This window comes from Pleurodeles waltl, chromosome 4_1 (genome assembly GCF_031143425.1).
Source record: "Pleurodeles waltl isolate 20211129_DDA chromosome 4_1, aPleWal1.hap1.20221129, whole genome shotgun sequence".
In the NCBI taxonomy this organism is placed as follows: Eukaryota; Metazoa; Chordata; class Amphibia; order Caudata; family Salamandridae; genus Pleurodeles; species Pleurodeles waltl.
In genome coordinates this window covers 702,916,039-702,935,682 of record NC_090442.1, presented here as the reverse complement: position 1 = coordinate 702,935,682, position 19,644 = coordinate 702,916,039, and the positions used below count along the sequence as shown (strand labels likewise).

At 44.5% G+C, this 19,644-nt stretch overlaps 1 protein-coding gene across 3 annotated transcripts in view; it reads right to left on the bottom strand.

Moving 5' to 3' along the window:
• Nucleotides 1-19,644, bottom strand: part of SFMBT2 (Scm like with four mbt domains 2) — an 872,139-nt gene that overhangs the window by 473,528 nt on the left and 378,967 nt on the right. For 2 of the 3 annotated variants that reach the window (XM_069229268.1, XM_069229269.1), the window contains exon 5: nt 983-1,045. The exons of the other annotated variant lie outside the window; for it this stretch is intronic. In XM_069229268.1, coding sequence (XP_069085369.1) covers nt 983-1,045 — 63 coding nt within the window. The remainder of the gene's footprint in view (nt 1-982; nt 1,046-19,644) is intronic. 3 annotated transcript variants of the gene reach the window in all.

Below are 19,644 nucleotides of genomic sequence, written 5' to 3'. Positions count from 1 at the left end.
TTGCTTGTGCATCACCTTGATAAGGATTGTGGTTGCTGCTTCAGTAGAGTTTCACGACCCTCAACCAGTAACCCAATTTCTCACAAGCCTCATCAGTGATATGCTGCTCAAGCCCTAATGCACCTTAAGAGTATGTATGGTCATGCTAGTAGCACTTTGGAGATCTCACTGATAAATACAAAAAGTAAGGTGTTGGATGATTAACTTACTTCCATCTACTGGTAATTACGTGAGACCAAGAGAAATCACCAGTGGCCTAGATTAATGTATGCATCCTACCCATCCTTAAAATGTTTTTTCTCAGTATGATGTTTCTTACATGACTAGCATTTGAACTGTGCTAGCTACGTCAGCAGCAGTCTCTTGCAGATCTGGTGACCTTTGCAGTTCAGTGGCAACATCTGAGTGACATGCCCCCCTTCTTAGAATTGAAAGCACCTTCTACATTGATTCGGTATTAGAATGTGTATTTATAGTCTGAATAAGGTTATTATTTTCATGCCATGCAAGATATATGATTATAGAAATGCATAAACTACCATTCCATAAAGTTGCACTCTAAAAATATAATTTTCTATTTCTAAGGAGATCCAAGCAATCAATTCTTCCCTGCTTGAGTAAGAGTAGCTCTCCATAAAGAATAATTGCACCTAAGCTTTCATAGATTGCAACTTGTCTCATATCAGATTTGAGTGACTCATACAGGTGTGGTTCTTTCTCTGCACTCTGGTACCCATGCTCTCAGAATTATAATGGAAAGGCATAGTATTTGAAAACTTGATGATCTTTTCACACATTACACAGAGCAGCTTGAGCTCTTGACACCAGAGTTATTTTACTGACATTATAATGCTCACTATCGATCCGAGGGCGCTAGCATGTCCCTTCAGTACGCTTCTACTGACCAATAAATATGAAATGGCTGGGCATTAACAGGTTGTGGCAACGTTAGTGGAGGGCTGTCCTATATTGTGATACTCACCACTTGATGTCTGTGAAACATTCGAACGCTGGAGTTGCTGGAACACAATCGCATCTACAGCGGCTAAAAAAACAAAAAATACCCAACTTACAATTTTTTTATGAACCTGACTGGTCACTATTGACAAAGGACAAGCTGGTGTCTACAAATATCTACTACTCTCTGAGGAGGACCAATCTATCTGTTGGTGATACTTAGATGCGCTGCATATTATGGCCATTAAATGGGCAATGCCATTTTACAAGAGGACATTTAGATCTTTTGTGGCTCTTGAACTGTTGTAATACAGGTCTCTGAGCCGACACCTTGAGAGGACACTTTCTGTTCCACTACTTTGAACCGGAACCAAGAATAGGACTTCAGGAACAGAAGTGTACCAAAGAAACCACAATAAGTGGAACTATATGCACCCACTGTTTATGTATTTAAATATAAAGAACACATATTTGTAAAAAAATGTAAGGAGCAAAAACTATCAGGACAGCGAGGTGCTCTTTCATCTACCAGACAACTTGGAGGTTCACTGTGCATGAAAAAGTTACATTGCATCTTCAGGACCATGCTGCACCCCATGACCCTGGCAAGATTGCAATATGAAAAAACACAACATTAAATATAAGTGACATCTGATTGCAACTTGTTTTTCAGAAGCAACCACAATTTTGAATACGTTTTGCTAAAATGGATACAAACAGGCCTGCCAAACGAAATATGATCAAACGTTAAGTTTAACTAGCTAAGTTGCATTTTGTTTTATATTGTGGGTGTTTCACATTTCCACACCAACTCACTCATTGCAACACGGCAGGTATTCTCTTTAGACATTGCCTACAGACAATTTTGTTCTGTCTGGCGAGGGCTCATTTAATTAGACACAACACTCACTACACCATACATAACACACAACATTCATTCACATAAACAGAGAGCAAGAAAGGGGCTTTTTAACATTCCATTTTGAGCTATGGGCTATTGTGGATCAGGTGGCTGCCCCCCACATTTATTTCATTCCCTCAAAGCCCATAATCTCCACACTCTATTTGCTCACCTCTGCCCCCTCTCATGTATAGTACTGGGTTGTTGTATAAGGTGTTCTTCACAAATTTGTGGTTTTAAAATATCACAGTCAAGAGATCTTAGCTTTGCTTATTCTGTTCCTGCTTATGGCACTATCAGGGATGGTGTCTGGGCCATTAAAGCCACAAGGGAATATGAAGTACGCAGAGAACAACAAACACATGCAGAATTGGTACATTTCAAATTTTGCTTCTGAGTTGTGTCTTTAAGCTACTCCATCCGTGGTTTAACCCTCTACATGAGGATTAGGGCTCAACCGAAGTGACTGGTGAAGTTACTTCTGCGAGTCCTGGGAGTCTTGGGCTCCCACATTAAGAAGGTAGCCTGCCTCGCCAACGGCAACTGATAAAACCGGCCTCACCACTCGATTCAGCTGACTAGCCGTTGAGGGAAAGTAATAGTTTTAGTCACCAGGCTTGAGTGAGTCGAAATTCTCTGTCACTCGTCTTTTTAGAAACCGGGGCCCACAGCCAGCATATTTTACTACAGAAATGCCTCACAGTGAGCTATGTGACAGTCAAGTAAAAAAAAGTCCGGGAGCTCCCCTCGATAGAGGAAATTTTGACAGCAAAGTTTTACTGACCGTTATCAGTATTAGGCCTTCATTAATCTAAAGTTCATATGCATCTTGAAGATTCTTTACCCTTCTAAACAAAGGCACAACGAGATTATAATACCGTATGGCAGCTAATAATCTATTGCTTTCTTCTCTACTGTTTTACAGACGTTGGAAGCTGAATTTGGTTTAGTCTTCTCGAGTTTAGCTACCAATTGACTAGCAAACGAGGACGCAGGCTGATGGAAGAACTCATTAACTGAGGAGTAGTTTCGTCACCAGAAAACTTGAGCTGTCTGGCGCTAAAGACGTGCACAAAAGCATTTAGCATCTGCAATCTATCAGATGGAGTGCAAGCATCCACCCTCTAAACCTCTTCTGACTGTGCAGCTTTTTTAGCCACAGATTTTGGCTTGGCAGAACAGGGAAGGGGTTCTTGGTCTCATGCACAACAGAGCCTCTCTATGTTACCATATTTGACACTGACTTTGGCACTTTTCACAGCAGCATCCCCTGAGGCTCCACTGTAAGGTAACAGGCTTTTTGCAGGTTTCCCCCATTTGGACTATTTGTGGCTGGTGTTTTGACTCGGAGTGTGGACTGAGGCTTACTGTTCAGACCTCGATGACTGTGGTCAGTCACTTTTTTAAAAGTTATATTGAACTGGGTGTCCTCAATTGGCAAGTGCTGACTTACTTATAAGACCCTAATAGCTGGTACCTGGGTACCCAGTGCATGTAAGGCTGAGTTTCCACACAAGGCTGCAGCATCGGTAGTGCCACCCTGTGTGCAGTGCTTAATTTGTAAATAAAAACGTGCCGTGTCCAAAGCTCTCTTCTGAAACACGTGGCTGCTTAAATTAAATGTCCGACCACAGAACACTGAGACAACATAATCCTAACACCACCTCAGGCCTCTCTAATCCATTTACAGCCACTCCCTGCCCCTTCATCTCACTCTTGCAGCTTTCTGCTTTCTCCCTTTGTAATGCTTTTTCATTTTTCTCTTCCTACGTCTTTTCCTTATGTATCCTTTGCTCCCAGTAAATGCTTGAGGCAGAAAAATAAGTGGTGGTCCTCAAAAATAGGTGCTGGTGCCATGCACCAGAAACCACGGGCTCAAATTAAGCACTTCCTGTGTGTGACAAAGTGAACCATGGCTCCCAGCCTGCCACTACATACTGGAAAGGGAGTGTCACACTGTCAGTTCAACTTTGTCATTGGCATCAATGACAAAGTCCTCATCTCCCTTAATAGTATATGTAAGTCTCCTCTAATGCAGGCCTAGCATGCCCTATGGCAAGAAACTGTATATTATCAAGCAAGATACAGTAGAGTCATATATGTCTTAGCAGCAAAACCCTAAAGGTTTTCATTTTCTGAGGAAAGTTAGTAGCCCTAATGGCTAACACAAAGTTACCGTCTGGCATCCTAGCCTGGTTAACTTCTGAATGGGAGTACCTGACAGGGTACAGTATCAAATGAATTACGGCATTAAATGCAACTCGATGGTCAAGTCGACATTTATGTAACTTTTAAAGTTAAGCCACCTTTAGAAAGTTGCCACTCTGAGCCCAGCTAGTCCAGTGGCTCCACAAAGGCCCTAGTATACAGACAGCTGTCTGCCTCCTTGGGGAGACATGTGAATGACTTCCAGGCCCAGGAACAAAGTCAGTTGCTGCAGAGGGAGGTGTGACTTTCTCTCCCAGGGTGGCCACTCAGGGCGTTCCCTCAAAAGCGAGCTTCAAAAGGGGAAGTCACCTTTTAAGGGCAATTGGTGATAACAGTCCCAAGGAGGATGCCTTTTGTACCTGTAGACAAGTTGGAGACCAGGACAGAGAGGGAAACCCAGTGTCAGAACTAGTTCTCCTGTGGGTGTGTAGCCCTTAGGTAGCTACAGCTCTGTGTGGGCTACCATGTTCTTGATGACCAAGGAAGGGTTGTGCCATCTTGGAAGGGGCAAGAATGTTGCACTCTGGGATAGCCAGATGCCACCCAAAACAGGAACTTTGCCACCCAGGACGGGGGAACCTACTAGCCTACTGACTAGTGACTGTGTTGTCACCTCAGGGCACTTTCCTGGGATAAAAATGGCACCTCTGGCATGGTGTGTCCAAGGGTCAGTCGGCTGTCCCCTGGAACGGCACCAGGGACATTAAAGTTGGAAGAGCCAATCTCCAAAGTGGTAGCCATCACAGACATTTTGCAGCTACTGGACTCGGGCAGTTCAAGATACAAATTCAACATATCCAAAAGTCTCACCCATGTCTGCTGGACCCATGGGTGTTATCTGTTCTTGGATTCATCACCCCAGATGGAGACTGGCCCCCTATCAAAGATTTGCAGCCTGACCACTGTGTTGCGACAACGGACAGTCTGCCGCAGTTGCCCTTCTAACATTGCAAAGAGGGCTTTGTGGAACCCTCAGTTCAGTGGTCAAAGTCGCCCATCTCATTTGGACCGATGGCTCAACCGGAACCGACCCCTGTCAACCACACAGCATCAGGAGTATCCTTGAGCATCTTTTCATCCTGCATACCCAGTAAGAGTATATCGTCTTCTATGGCGGTTGCCTCCTAAAGGCTGGAATTGGAGTGGCAAAGGCTCTGGTGGCCAGGTAACTGACCAAAGTATTCCTATGGCCTCCTAGACCTCTGCCCTGTTAGAGTTGGCCACCCAACTCGGATTGGGGTTGCCGGACTTGTTCAAACTTTACAAAAGTTTACAAAAATTTTTTGGGCAGTTCTTGCTTGTGGTAGATATAAAAGTTATTTAATGATTTAAAAACACATATCTCCGGAACCCTTTGCTGCATGAATCAAGGACTTTAAACATTCATAAAAATATGCTCTGACTTTATTAAATTGATGTTGTGTCTTTTTTTTGTTGTGTGGCGTATTTTGTTGTTTGGTGCTGTTAAATGTGTCACACAGTTCCTTTGCCAAGCCTTACTGCTCGCAGCCTCAGGTATCTAGGGTAGAGCTTAAGGTTAGGTAAACAAGCCTCATTCGACCCAAGATGACATTTGTAAGTCCATTGTATCACAAGGCTTCACAGTCACATCATTTAGTACTGCCAAATCCTCACATCCGTGCAGCAGCAGGGGTGCTTTTGGTCTTAGCTTGCTTTTGCATCGCCATGGGCATGAATTATTAGCTCCTGCACTGGGCCCTGCATGGCTACCATGAAGGAGGCCAGCTCAACCACCCATACTTTCATTCAGTATTTCACAAGTCATCCACACATCTACTTACTCATCAACTCATTAAAACCCACTCACCATTCACTTACCTACCCCCTTTCTCCATCTTATCCAATTAGTTACTCACCTATTCAGTAATTAACTCAGTTATCCATTCACTATTGTTAGTTCCTCCTGGAGTGATGCGACCTACCCAAAACAAGCAGCATGGCATCTTAGGCAGAATAAGATGCCAAGCAGTGTGGCAACAGCATGCTGGCATAACAAGTCAGGCAATTACTGGTACAGCAGGTAAATGCTGTATATCATTGATCACTGCCAAAACCATTACTCTGGCTTATAACTAAAATGCAAGCCTGACTTATTGGCATTTCTGCTGCTTGTGTTTTTTTGCTTGCATAGTTCTTGTTAGAACTTGGGTCTCTAGTTGGCAGCCAGTTTACACACTGTCCAAGTAGGGACCCTCACTCTAATCAGGGCAAAGGGGATACCCAGCTCAGATAACTCCTGCACGCCCCTTTGGTGGTTTGGCATGAGCAATCAGGCTTATCTCAGAAGCAATGTGTAAAACATTTGCACATAACACACAGTAACACAGTGAAAACACTACAAAAGGACACCACACCAGTTTCAGAAAAATAACCAATATTTATCTGTGTAAAAGTAGACCAAAAGGAGAAAAATCCAACATATAGTAATTAAGACATGAATTTTGACTTAAAAGACAGTTCCTTGAAGTTGATGGCTCTCTCTGGGGCTATTACAGCATCGTGAGCAACAAATCCAACAGTTCAGGAGGACCGCAGGGTCAGAGGCCAGATACGGTATCCAGAAGACCCTCAAACAGTACCTTGGAAATGTAGGCATTGTGGTCCTCGCAATGAGATCCGGAGTTAAGTGTCGCTTGCGTTGGCAGGTGTTGTTAGGCGTCGGTTCCGAATGTATGTGCAGGGGTCTTTGGGCCCTTGAAGTCACACCCGTTGCAGATTGAACTCCAGGCTGATCACAAAGTCTGGAGTGCTGGTGTTGATGACATCGCGACTGCGGTGCGAAGCGGGATGAGATGTCCGGTGGGCACAGGTCACGGTGCAGGCAGTGGCTCAGTGATGGCGTCGGTGACACCAGGTCTGGAGTGTGAAGCGGGGCTATGCGATGTCCAGTGTCTTCAGGTCACAGTGCTGGCAGGGCATCGCCATTGCTGGAGTCGATGGCGCTGGCATTGGTAGACTGTGGCTGCGGTGCGGGACAGGATGGTGCATTGTTTACCTCACACCCAGTGTCCTGAGGCCACGGTGCAGGCATCGGCGTCAGCACAAAGGGGCTTCGTTGGCGATACCAAGGCTTCAGTGTGAGCAAGGGGATGTGGAGTCCGGGCCCGCAGGTCACGGTGCAAGCAGAGGCTCGGTGACGGCATCAGGTGGTGGTGGCGATAAGACCAAGGATGCAGTGTGAAGCGGGGAACGGCATCGTCATGTCACGGTGCAGGCAGCGGCAGCGTTGATGGCATTGTGGTGTTTTTGTTTGTTGCATGACAAAACATACAGTTCCTAGTGCTGTAGGCAGATGAACCTGAAGTATTTGTTATCCCTGAGATGCCCAACAAGAGGAAAGCGCTACTTCAAGTCCTTGGAGAAACTTCACAAGCAGGACACACAGCAAAGTCCAATCTTTATTCTCTCCACAGCAGAAGCAGCAACTGTAGGCCAACCCAACAAAGCACACACAGCAAAGGGGTAGTACTACTCCTCCTCCAGCACTACCCTCCTCACCTTGGCAGGGGTTCCTCTTGATCCAGAAGTGTTTTAAAAGTCTAGGGTTTTGTGTCCACTACTTATACTCTCTTCTGCCTTTGAAGTAGGCAAACTTCAAAGGAAAGTCTCTGTTGTTCACAATATCCTGCCGTCCCCAGGCCTGGCCACAGACACACTCCAGGGAGTTGAAGACTGCATTGTGAGAGGACAGGCACAGTCTTTTCATGTGCAGGTGTCAACTTCTCCCTCCCAACTCTAGCCCAGCAAGACACATCAGGATATACTAGACACATCTCAGCTCACTTTGTGTCACTGTCTAGAGGAAATTCACAAAGAGCCCAACTGTCAGTCTGACACAGATGTGGATTCCACAGGCAGGCAGAGGCACAGAATGGTTAAGCAAGAAAAATTCCCATTTTCTAACAGCTGCATTTTCAAGCAGACAATCTAAAAACCAACACTACCAAAAGATATATTTTTTAATTGTGAGTTCAGTGACACCAAACTCCCTATCTCTATCTGCTCCCAATAGGAAGCTGCACTTAAAAGATATTTAAAGGCAGTACCCATGTTAATCTATGGGAGAAATAGGACTTGCAATAGTGAAAATGGAATTTGGCAGTATTTCACTATCAGGACATGTAAAACACACCAGTACATGTCCTACCTTTTACATACACTGCATCCTGCCCATGGAGCTACCTAGAGCCTACCTTAGAGGTTACTTACATGTGGTAAAATGGAAGATTTGGGCCTGGCAAGTGAGTACACTTGCCAGGTCGAATTGGCAATGCAAAACTACACACACACACACAGACACTGCAGTGGCAGGCCTGAGACATGTTTACAGGACTACTCATGTGGGTGACACAATCAGTCCAGCAGGCCCACTAGCAGCATTTGAATTACAGGCCCTGGGCGCACACAGCACACTTTACTAGGGACCTACGAGTAAGCCAAGTATGCCAATCATGGACAAGCCAATCACCAATACAATTTACACAGGGAGCACTTGCACTTTAGCAGTGATCTGCAGTGGTAAAGTGTGCAGAGACAATAAACCAGAAAAACAGATCAGAAAGGAGGAAGAAGGAAAAACAGTTTGGGGATAACCCTGCAAAAAGGGCCATTTCCAATAGTTCTGTTTTAGCACTGCTAAAGGAAAATGGTTAGATCAAGAAATAGATGGTATGACAGGCACTAACTAGCTCCATCCCATAGTATTTCTTTGTAAGAGGTGTGTTTCCCATGATGGATATTGACAGCGCAGCATCTGTTTGTTGTAGTGGTGGCCCACTACCCCTCTTTATGGAAATACTGCGTACCATCTTGCAATAGTAGCTTGTGCATCACCTTCCAGTATAGATGCAGTTGTTTTTCCAAACGTAGTTCTATTTAGAGGGTTTTCATTGGAGGTGCTAATTATGGGTATGCAGTATGAGATGCAGCTTGGAGAGAATAGCAGTATTGTAGTAGTAGCGCCTTTCAATCGAGGTTTCTAAATAAAGGTGACTGTTATCCACTTGTTGCTCTAGGTGATGCCCATAAGTTGCGGATATACAAAAATGTCTTTTCACAAGAACCTCTACTGAACCCAAACAAACCACCTTCCCAGAATTCATAGGCAATGTTTGTGTGATCTACAGGGGTAGCAGAACTAGCTGAAAGAGGAGCTTAGCACTAGCATTTCATATCTCAACCATGATACCTGCACTCTACATACAACAGAGTGTGGTTGGATAACAAACAGCCCTATTTTTCAGTTTGACAACTGTGGGAGTCTGTGAATATTTCTCCTAGTTCTCTTCACTCATGTTTCCCCATTACCTGTAGACAGGTCTTCTTACATTTGAGAGATCTATAGCTTTAAAGATTGAGAGATAACAGTGCAAAAGAGACAGAAGTAAGAAAGGAGACACAGGAAACGCATAATAATTGAGGGATACACATAGGGCAAAAGGTGTATAGTTAGGGAAGTAGGGAACAACTTTCAGACCCAGGAAAACAAAGACTGAACTAGAGGAGCAAAACTGGAAGAAGGCAAAAGGATAAAGCACAAAATTTGTTGGTGACTAACAAACACAATGTAAAAATGAAGCCAATACCCTTAAAGTCTTCCTTCTAACTACCATCATGTTTGTATCCTGTTAGACTTTTCATCCTTCATCCTTAGCACGGTCTTCCTTAACGTTTTGCCTCTGTTTCCCAGGTTGTTGATGTGTGCTGGACTCTGTTTTTGCAGTTTTTGTTACTCTGGGCACTTTACCACTGCTAACCAGTGCTAAAGTGCAAGTGCTCCTTTTCAATATGTGTATGTAATTGGTTTATCCATGATTGGCATATTTGATTTATTAGTACATCCCTAGTACAGTGCACTAGAGGTGCCCAGGGCCTGTAAATCAAATGCTACTAGTGGGCCTGCAGCAGTGGTTGTGCCACCCACATAAGTAGCTCTGTAATCATGTCACAGACCTGCCATTGCAGTGTCTGTGTGTGGACTTTTAACTATAAATTCGACTTGGAAAGTGTACCCAATTGCCAGGCCTAGACCTTCCCTTTTCTTACATGTAAGGCACCCCAAGGTAGGCCCTAGGTAGCCCCAAGGGCAGGGTGCAGTGTATGGCTAAGATAGGACATATAGTAATGTGTTTTATATGTCCTAACAGTGAAATATTGCTAAATTAGTTTTTCATTGTTGCAAGGTCTGTCCCTCTCATAGGATAACATGGGGGCTACCTTTAAATCTGATTAAATTGTAGATTCCCTTTGGGATCGGATGGACATGTGGAGTTTGGGGTCTCTAAGCTCACAATTTAAAAATACATCTTTTAGTAAAGTTGATTTTAAGATTGTGTGTTTGAAAATGCCACTTTTAGAAAGTGAGCATTTTCTTGCTTTTACCATCTCTGCCTGGGTCAGTTTGACAGTTGGGCTGGTTGCACCTCACACTAGACAGTGACACAAAGGGAGCTGGGGTGTAGTCTGCATTTTTTGATGAGCCATCTGTGCTACGAGGGGGGTGGAGGATTGGTCACTCACACCTGAAAGGGCTGTGCCTGCCCTCACACAATGCAGTCTCCAACCCCCTGGTGAGTGTCTGGGGCCTGGCGTGGCAAAGTTAGGATTTCACATTCAAGAGAGACTTTCCTTTGAAGTAGGTCCACTTCAAAGGAGAAATTGGGTATAAGAAGGGCACCCAAAACCACAGACTTTAGAACACTTCTGGAAACCAAGAGGAACCTCTGCCTGGAGAAGAGCTGAATAGCTGAGGAAGAAGAGCTGCCTTGCCTGTGACTGTGCTTTGTGGAGCTATCCTGCCGTTGCTGCTTCTGCCAGAGTAAGAGGGCGAAGACTGGACTTTGTGTGCCTTCCATCTTGTGAAGATCTCCAAGGGCTTGATTTAGAGCTTGCCTCCTGTTGTTTGAAGTCTCAGGGACAGCAAAGACTTCTCTCTGCCAGTACCTGGAGTCTCTGGAGAGACTCCTACTCTGACAAGTGGTGCCCATCCAGTTCCTGGGACCCTGAAAGGAGAAGCTGGCAGCCTAAGAGGAAGAAATCCATGCACAGAACGCTGTGCGGGGAAAAGATCGATGCGACTCAGATCTGCGGCTGAAAAATTGATAAGCCGCTGGCTTTGTGGCTGAAAATCGACGCTCGCCTGCTACACGACCCGAAGATCAATGCCCGGGGCTGGAGAAACGATGCACAGCATCGCTGACGGAGGCTGGTGAGATCACAACCCGCGCTGCGTGGTCTTCAGATTATCGTGCGGCTGGATTTCTGACGCAAACACCGCTTGGCGTATAAAAATGACGCAAGGCCTGACCCGACAAAAGGAGAAACAACACAAGGTCCCGCTCGTGAGTGAAATTGACGCATCGCACCCCCTTTTTGATGCACACTCGCCCGCGGGGGTTATTTTTGACGCACCCAAGGTACATTGTCACAATAACATTGTTAGTGTGTGTTTAAAATTACATCAAGACTCTTTTTGCATTTTTAGTGGTAACCTGACTTGTGTATTGTGGATTTTTGTCGTTTTGGTCTTGTTTTGTTTAGATAAATATTTTCTATTTTTGTAAACCTCTGTTGTGTCATTTTGTAGTGTTTTCATTAAGTTACTGTGTATGTTGGCACACATACTTTACACCTAGCACTCTGAAGTTAAGCCTACTTCTCGTGCCAAGCTACCAAGGGGGTAAGCAGGGGTTAGCTGAGGGTGATTCTCTTTTACCCTGACTAGAGTGAGGGTCCTTTCTTGGACAGGGGGTAACCTGGCTGCCAACCGAGGACCCCATTTCTAACATATCCCCTTTAGGGTATTTATCCCTTATAGACAATACCGTACATAAACTCAACAAACATTGAAGATCTAGCTTGTACCTGACAATATAAGCAAGACCTTTAGGCTTCGCCAAGGTTTCTCAGTATATGGTGATGTCACTTGCTCAGAGCACTATGCAATAGTGTGTGAGTTTTAGATCCCAGTTTCCTATTGCCTGTTACTTTACATTTATGGGCATTCATTTCAGAGGTACACAGGGGTCTTCCAAGTGGCTGGGGTAGAACCACGTACACTTCCCAAGCTGCAGCCTAGCCACATCCTTAAGATTTGCCTACTTATACAGCAAGAATTGTTCAACAGATGTCCTTCTGCCAGCATAGCACAAGCACTTTCCACAAATCCAGCCTGCTTTTTTCAGGACCTTCAGGCATGGTAGGTAGGTGAATATTGTTTTTGTTTCATAAACATAAACTCTAATGAGCAGGTTTGTAGTTAACCCATCGCATTCTGTGCTGAGGAAGGCCTGGAGCTGTCCTCAGCCACAGTGGCCATGTGCAGAGGATGGTTCCAGGCAGTTCTTGCACCCAGCCATGGGGGAAGATCTAGCACTCCCCCAATTTGCCCCTAACCTCAAGCCTCCACCAAGGACGGCAGTGGAAGCGCTTCCACTGCCACCCCACCCCCAGCAATCTTATGACATCAGTGTGCACACTATGTGCAAAGATCGTCAAAACACACTGGGGATGTGCTGGAAGCCATTTGCTACAAGTGTGTCCAGGCGGAAAGTATGTTTTTCCTCTGGGGAGTGATCGGGGAGGGCAGAGATGCACCAGGGAAAAAAAAGTTTTTCCTTTCCTGCGGTGTTTCTCTGCAGTGCATTCCAGCTGTGGGATTGCAGGTGGGGCTGCGATTGGGCAGCAGGAATGCATCCACTAGCCACCAGGGATTTTCTTTTCTTGTGAGAGCGTCATCTTGGGCAAGGGTCGCTAACCATTACTGGGGCACTATGTTGGCTGGTTTGTGCCTCCTGGGGGCAGATTGGCATATTTTTAGGCCCATCTGACCTCCAAAGGAGGCAGAAAACCACTAGAAAGAAAGGATACAATTATTTTAGACGTCTGGGAGTGGCTCCTTGGCAAGGGTCGCTTCCCCTTATTGAGGCAATATTTTGGCTGTTTCCTGCACCCGGGGCAGTTCAGCCATATTTTAGACCCATCTGTTCCCAAGGAGGGGCAGAAAACCACTAGACACCAAGGATAAAATTACTTTAGATGTTGGGGAGCTGCACCTTGGCAAGGGTTGCTCCCAGTTATTGTGGCCTTATTTTTGGCTGTTTTCTGCCTCCACCCCTGGGGCCATATTGTCATATCTTTAGGCCCATTTCCCGGAAGGGGGGCAGAAAACCACTGAACACCATGGATTATTTTATTTAGATGTCAGGGATTGGCTAATTGGTCAATGGCTGCTCCCTATTATTGGGGGAAGTGTTTTGGCCATTTTCTGCCCCAGGGGGAGATCAGTCATATTTTAAGGCCCATTTGCTTTCAAGAGGGCCAGAAAACAACTAGACACCAGGGTTGTTTTTACTTAGATGTTGGGGAGTGGCCCCTTTGGCATGACTGCACCCCATTATTGAGGAAGTGTTTTGGCTGTTTTCTGACCCCCCCTCCACCCTCTGTTGGGGCAGATCAGCCATTTTTTAGAAACCTCATTCCCCCAAGGGGAGGGGAGGGAGCTGTCGGCCTGCATGTACTGGCGTATGGATGGCTTTGTGTACTGGCATTTGACCTGAGTTTTGTGTGGTCTAGCGTTTAGCTGAGTTTGAAATGGGGATTTTGCTAGTGGTGTGAGTGGACTGGCTTCTGGCTAGCGATGTGTGTGGCTGGCATTTGAATGGTGGTGTCTGTGAATTGGTGTTTTGCTGAGTAGGGGGCACTCCCATGTAGGGTGTCAACTTCCTACTTTTGCTTTGTGCAGACTTTAAAATATTTTATAATGTTAAGTGTTTTTTTCTTGTCATGATTTGCATTTTTGATCTTAATGTTTTATTTCTCATTTGTATTCTAGTGCATAGCTTTTGATATCTTTGGTGACGACTCCTGGTTTCAGTTTCACCACTGGAACATCTGCAGTTTGCGTAGCTGCTTGTATTTGACAAGAAAGCATTTTGGTACTGTTCACTTCAAATGAGTATCATTGCCCTGCATGAATGTGTTTTTTTTAAAAGGTTTAACAGATGCATTATATTAAGCTTCTGTTTACACTGTGTGTCAAATTTTCTTTGGATTTGTGCAAAATGTGCATTGTGTTGTCTTCTGTGTAAACTTCTTTTGTTTTTGCTCCTCAGTCTATCTTTGAGTATAAAGGTCCTTGTGTCCTTTGAATTGGTTGACTTTTCCTTCCAGATTACTATTTGCCATTGCTTTTTACTTTCTGTTTTAAAAAGCCACTACTTGTTTATTACTTATTTTACACAGAGCTGGTTTTCGTTGACTTGTTTATTGTGGTACTTTTATTTGCAAGGATTATGGCTAACTGCAGGTTGACCGCTCAGCAAATTGTTGGTTTGTTTTTTTAATCTTCCTCTGACTATGGTTCTGAGTCTGACTCTGCATCTGAGGCAGAGGACAAAGTTCAAGATTCTGGCAATGAAGTTTCTGTCCAAGAGGAACAATCTGATGATGCAGACATTATCAGTGTGACACAGTACCTTTTTAGAGAAGAATACTGATATGCCGATAATGCAGCAAGACGAATCTGGATTGCAGTCTGGGGCTGGAAGGCTTCCCACTGGAAGTGCTAAACTCTAGGTAGCCCCAAACATGGTGCAGTCTGTGTTGCCTGCCTTTAGTGGAGTGGCAGCGTGTAGGGTCAATACACAACTTTTTGTCTATAAATTTATTTCAGTTGTTCATGGGCAATGTATTTTTGAATGAGATTGCAACCAGATTAATCTGTATGTTGAACAATGTTTGAGGGGCAACAGGGCCAGACTTAAGACTCACTCTAGAGCTAGCCGGTGGACTCGCACAAATCTGGATGAAGTGAAGAAGATGTGAGATTTAACTTTGTTGATGGGATTGATGAGAGAGCTATCACTGTTTTCATATTGTTCAACAATCCTATGATGGCAATTGCTATATTTCTTGCAACCATGACTGGTGATACATATTTGTTTCTGCTTTGGGTGCTTCAGATTTTGTTCATTGTTAGAAATTGAGTCTTTGGTTGGCTTTCAGGTTACCCCCTGTCCAGGCAAGGACCCTCACTCTAGTCAGGGTAAAAGAGAATCACCCTCAGCTAACCACTGCTTACCCCCTTGGTAGCTTGGCACGAGCAGTAGGCTTAATCTCAGAGTGCTAGGTGTAAAGTATTTGTACCAACACACAGAGTAACTTGATGAAAACACTACAAAATGACACAACACAATTTTAGAAAAATAGAGGATATTTATCTACACAAAACAAGACCAAAACGACAAAAATCCACAATACACAAGTCAAGTTATCAATTAGAAAGCAAAAAGAGTCTTCGTGTAGTTTTAAACACACACTAACATTGTTAGTGTGAAAATGTACCTTGGGTGCGTCCAAAATATCCCCGCACGGGTGAATGTGCGTCAAAAAGGGCTTGCGATGTGTCGATTTCACTTACAAGCGAGACCTTGTGTTGTTTCTCCTTTCGTCGGGTCGGGGAGCATCGTTTCTTCTCTCCGCAGTAGAGCGTTTATCGGTCAACACTCTTGGGTCCGGGCAGGCCTTGTGTTGTTTTTACACGCCCAGCGGTGCTTGCATTAAAAATCCAGCCGCATGATAATCCGAAAACCACGCAGCACTGGTTGCGATCTCACCAGCCTCTGTCAGCGATGCTGCGTGTCGTTTCTCCTGCTCCGTGCGTCGATTCTTCGGTCGCGTTGCAGGCGAGCATCGATTTTCAGCAGCACAGCCGGTGGCGTGTCAATTTTTCGGTCGCAGATCTGAGTCGCGTCGATCTTTTCCCCCGCACAGCATTCTGTGCGTGGATTTCCTCCTCTTAGGCTTCCAGCTTCTCCTTTCTGGGTCCCAGGAACTGGATGAGCAGCAAAGGGTATAGTAGGATTCTCTCCAGAGACTCCAGGTGCTGGCAGAGAGAAGTCTTTGCTGTCCCTAAGACTTCAAACAACAGGAGGCAAGCTCTAAATCAAGCCCTTGGAGATCTTCACAAGATGGAAGGCACACAAAGTCCAGTCTTTGCCCTCTTAGTCTGGCTGAAGCAGCAACTGCAGGGTAGCTCCACAAAGCACAGTCACAGGCAGGGCAGCTGTTCTTCCTCAGCTCTTCAACTCTTCTCCAGGCAGAATTTCCTCTTGCTTTCCAGAAGTGTTCTGAGGTCTGTGGTTTTGGGTGCCCTTCTTATACCCAATTTCTCCTTTGAAGTAGGCCTACTTCAAAGGAAAGTCTCTCTCGAATGTGAAATCCTGCCTTGCCCAGGCTAGGCCCCAGACACTCACCAGGGGGTTGGAGACTGCATTGTGTGAGGGCAGGCACAGCCCTTTCAGGTGTGAGTGACCACTCCTCCCCCCTAGCACAGATGGCTCATCAGGAAATGCAGACTACACCCCAGCTCCCTTTGTGTCACTGTCTAGTGTGAGGTGCAACCAGCCCAACTGTCAAATTGACACTGACAGGGAATCCACAAACAGGCAGAGTCACAGAATTGGTATAAGCAAGAAAATGCTCACTTTCTAAAAGTGGCATTTTCAAACACACAATCTTAAAATCAACTTTACTAAAAGATGTATTTTTAAATGGTGAGCTCAGAGACCCCAAACTCCACATGTCCATCTGCTCCCAAATGGAATCTACACTTTAATCATATTTGAAGGTAGCCCCCATGTTAACCTATGAGAGGGACAGGCCTTGCAACAGTAAAAAAACAAATTTAGCAATATTTCACTGTTAGGACGTATAAAACACATTACTAGATGTCCTACCTTAACCATACACTGCACCCTGCCTTAGGGGCTACCTAGGGCCTACCTTAGGGGTGCCTTACATGTAAGAAAAGGGAAGGTTTAGGCTTGGCAAGTGGGTACACTTCCCAAGTCGAATTTACAGTTAAAACTGCACCCACAGACACTACAGTGGCAGGTCTGAGACATGATTACAGAGCTACTTATGAGGGTCGCACAACCAGTGCTGCAGGCCCACTAGTAGCATTTGACTTACAAGTCCTGGGCACCTCTAATGCACTGTACTAGGGACTTACTAATAAATCAAATATGCCGATCCTGGATAAACCAATCAACAATACAATTTACACAGAGAGCATATGCACTTTAGCACTGGTTAGCAGTGATAAAGTACTCAGAGTTCAAAAGCCAACAGCAACAGGTCAGAAAAAATAGGAGGCAGGAGGCAAAAAGATTGAGGATGACTGTGCATAAACTCAAAAGTCTAGCATTTATGTTTTAGCATTGCCATGGGATCACCCTCATCGTGACTGTCAAGATTCTGCCTGCCCCTGATCATTTTGTAGATCACTTTTCAGAGATCAATGTTCCACGGAAAGAAATAGCTGTGGATGAGTTTCTGGTCCTGTTCAATGGCCGTTTGTTTTTCGGCAGTACATTTGTAGCAAGAGGGCACGTTATGGAATTAAAATATATATGCTGCCTGAGAATAGTGTTGATATGTAGATAATTTCAGGGTGTACACTGGTAGGGATTATTCTATTGACTACCTGGTTGTCCAACCACTTTTGGAGTCAGTGAGAAAGTTGTGTGGTGATTTGGTAGAGGAGTTTCTAAACAAAGGTCACCATTTATACGTAGATACATTCTACACTGGTGTGCAATTGGTCAAGGAATAGTTAAAAGTGGACACTGTTGCAAAAGGCACAATCTGCTCTAACAGTAAAGGTTAACCTAAAGAACTTGTATGTAAAACAAACTTCAGCAGGGACAGTTTAGTGCCCTGTATAGTGGTAAACTTCTAGCTGTGAAACTTTCAGGCAGGAGAGATGTCTTCATGCTGACAATTCATGATGAAAGAACATCACTGGTGACTGTATGGGGTCAGGTTGCCGATGTGCGCAAAACCGAGTGCATTTTAGACTTTAGTAAAAACATAGGTGGTGTAGATAGAGTAGGTCAGAGGTTGGCGCCTTAAAGTGCTGTTACATATGTAAGTCATACATTTGGTTTAAAAAATTGGCTGTCCATTTGTTTTATTTGGCAATCTTCAGTGCTTCTGTCATTTAAAGGATTGTCTCCACATTAAAAAATGACTTTTGTTTAGTTTCAGCAGTCTGTCATAGGCAGCTGCCTGTCTGTATTGGAGCAGGCAAATATTCCTAGAGTTGGAGTGGTGAAGGATGTGGCTAGATTGAATGATCACCACTTTCCTGATTAAATTCCTCCTACACCCCAAAAAAGCTATCCCTGTAGGAGATGTAGAGTCTGTGTTCGAAGAGGTGTGAAAAAAGAGAGTCATATGTACTGCCCCGAGTGCCCTTTTTATCCTGGACTGTGTATTCCACACGCAACTCAAGTATTGGGCGCAGCCATGAGACTAAAAGTAAGCTGACTGGTCTGTATTGTTTTATATTTTTTTTGTTCAGATTCACAGATGGCAGTAGTTTGATGTATTTAGTTAGACATGTTGTGTGTGTAGTCATGGTTGGTATTTCATCTCTTTCAAACTGATTTGTGTTTTTTCTTTGTTAAAAATAAATGTGATGCTGTTGTGTGTGGTCTGGTGCTTTAACTGGTGGTGTGCATAGAATGGCGCTTGGCTGGTGGTATGTGTGGACTTGCACTTGGCTGGCAGTTTACTTGGACTTGCACTTGGCTTTCAGTGTTTGTAAGCTGGCATCTGGCTGGCAGTGTGTGTAGTGACTTGCTGCTGGCGACTACACATTCCCAGCCAAATGCCAGTCCATACACTCCATCAGCCGGCAGGCGGTGTGATTGCCCTGCCAATCTATTGAGGCCCTTGAAAATCACTATTTGCTGATTGGAGTTATGCCATCTGGCAGTGTGAATGGTTTTGTGTGTGTCACACATGAAAGGTGTGTGAATGGCCTTTTTGGAAGTTGGTGCCTTTTCGTCGCGTTATAGCTCACAAGCTGTGACTCACTGGGTCAACCATTCTGAACTTCCAATTATTAACACTGACTTTCATTTTTGTGACATTGTTTGTTAATACAATTTACATTTTGAACTTTTCACTCACCATCATGCCAAATACAACAAGTATGCATGTGTACTTGAGGAGTATATGGTTATGTCATAACATTTGCATTTTCTGTCAGGATGCACATTGTCCCTAGCGAAAATCTACCAACTCTAGAAGTAAACTAAACATCAGAGGGACTCTATGGTCCTGTCCTGGGCACTTGCCCCAGCTACACAAGTGGGAAAGTATTTTTATTGGTATAAGTGGGAGAATGCTAGATGGAAGGAAATTAGTTAACTACTGCTGATGCCAGACCTTTCCATCACAGAAATTTGAATAAAATGTGTTTTTTAGTCAAACTTTCCAGTTTGCAAGGGCTTCTGGGTAGTAAAATGTGGTAGGGAGCCAGACAAGACATCCCACCATGGAGTTTCCTATCTGTCTAGTTTTCAAAAATATGCAGGCTTGCTAGCCTTCCACATGTGCTGACACAGCTAGGGTCCTAAATCTACAGCTAGACACATTGCAAAAAAGTGTCAGTTTTCAATGGAAAAATGTGATGTATCAATGTTTCAATTTGGTGCCTTTTGTATCATGGCCACTAGCCCTACTCACACAAGTGAAGTACCATTTTT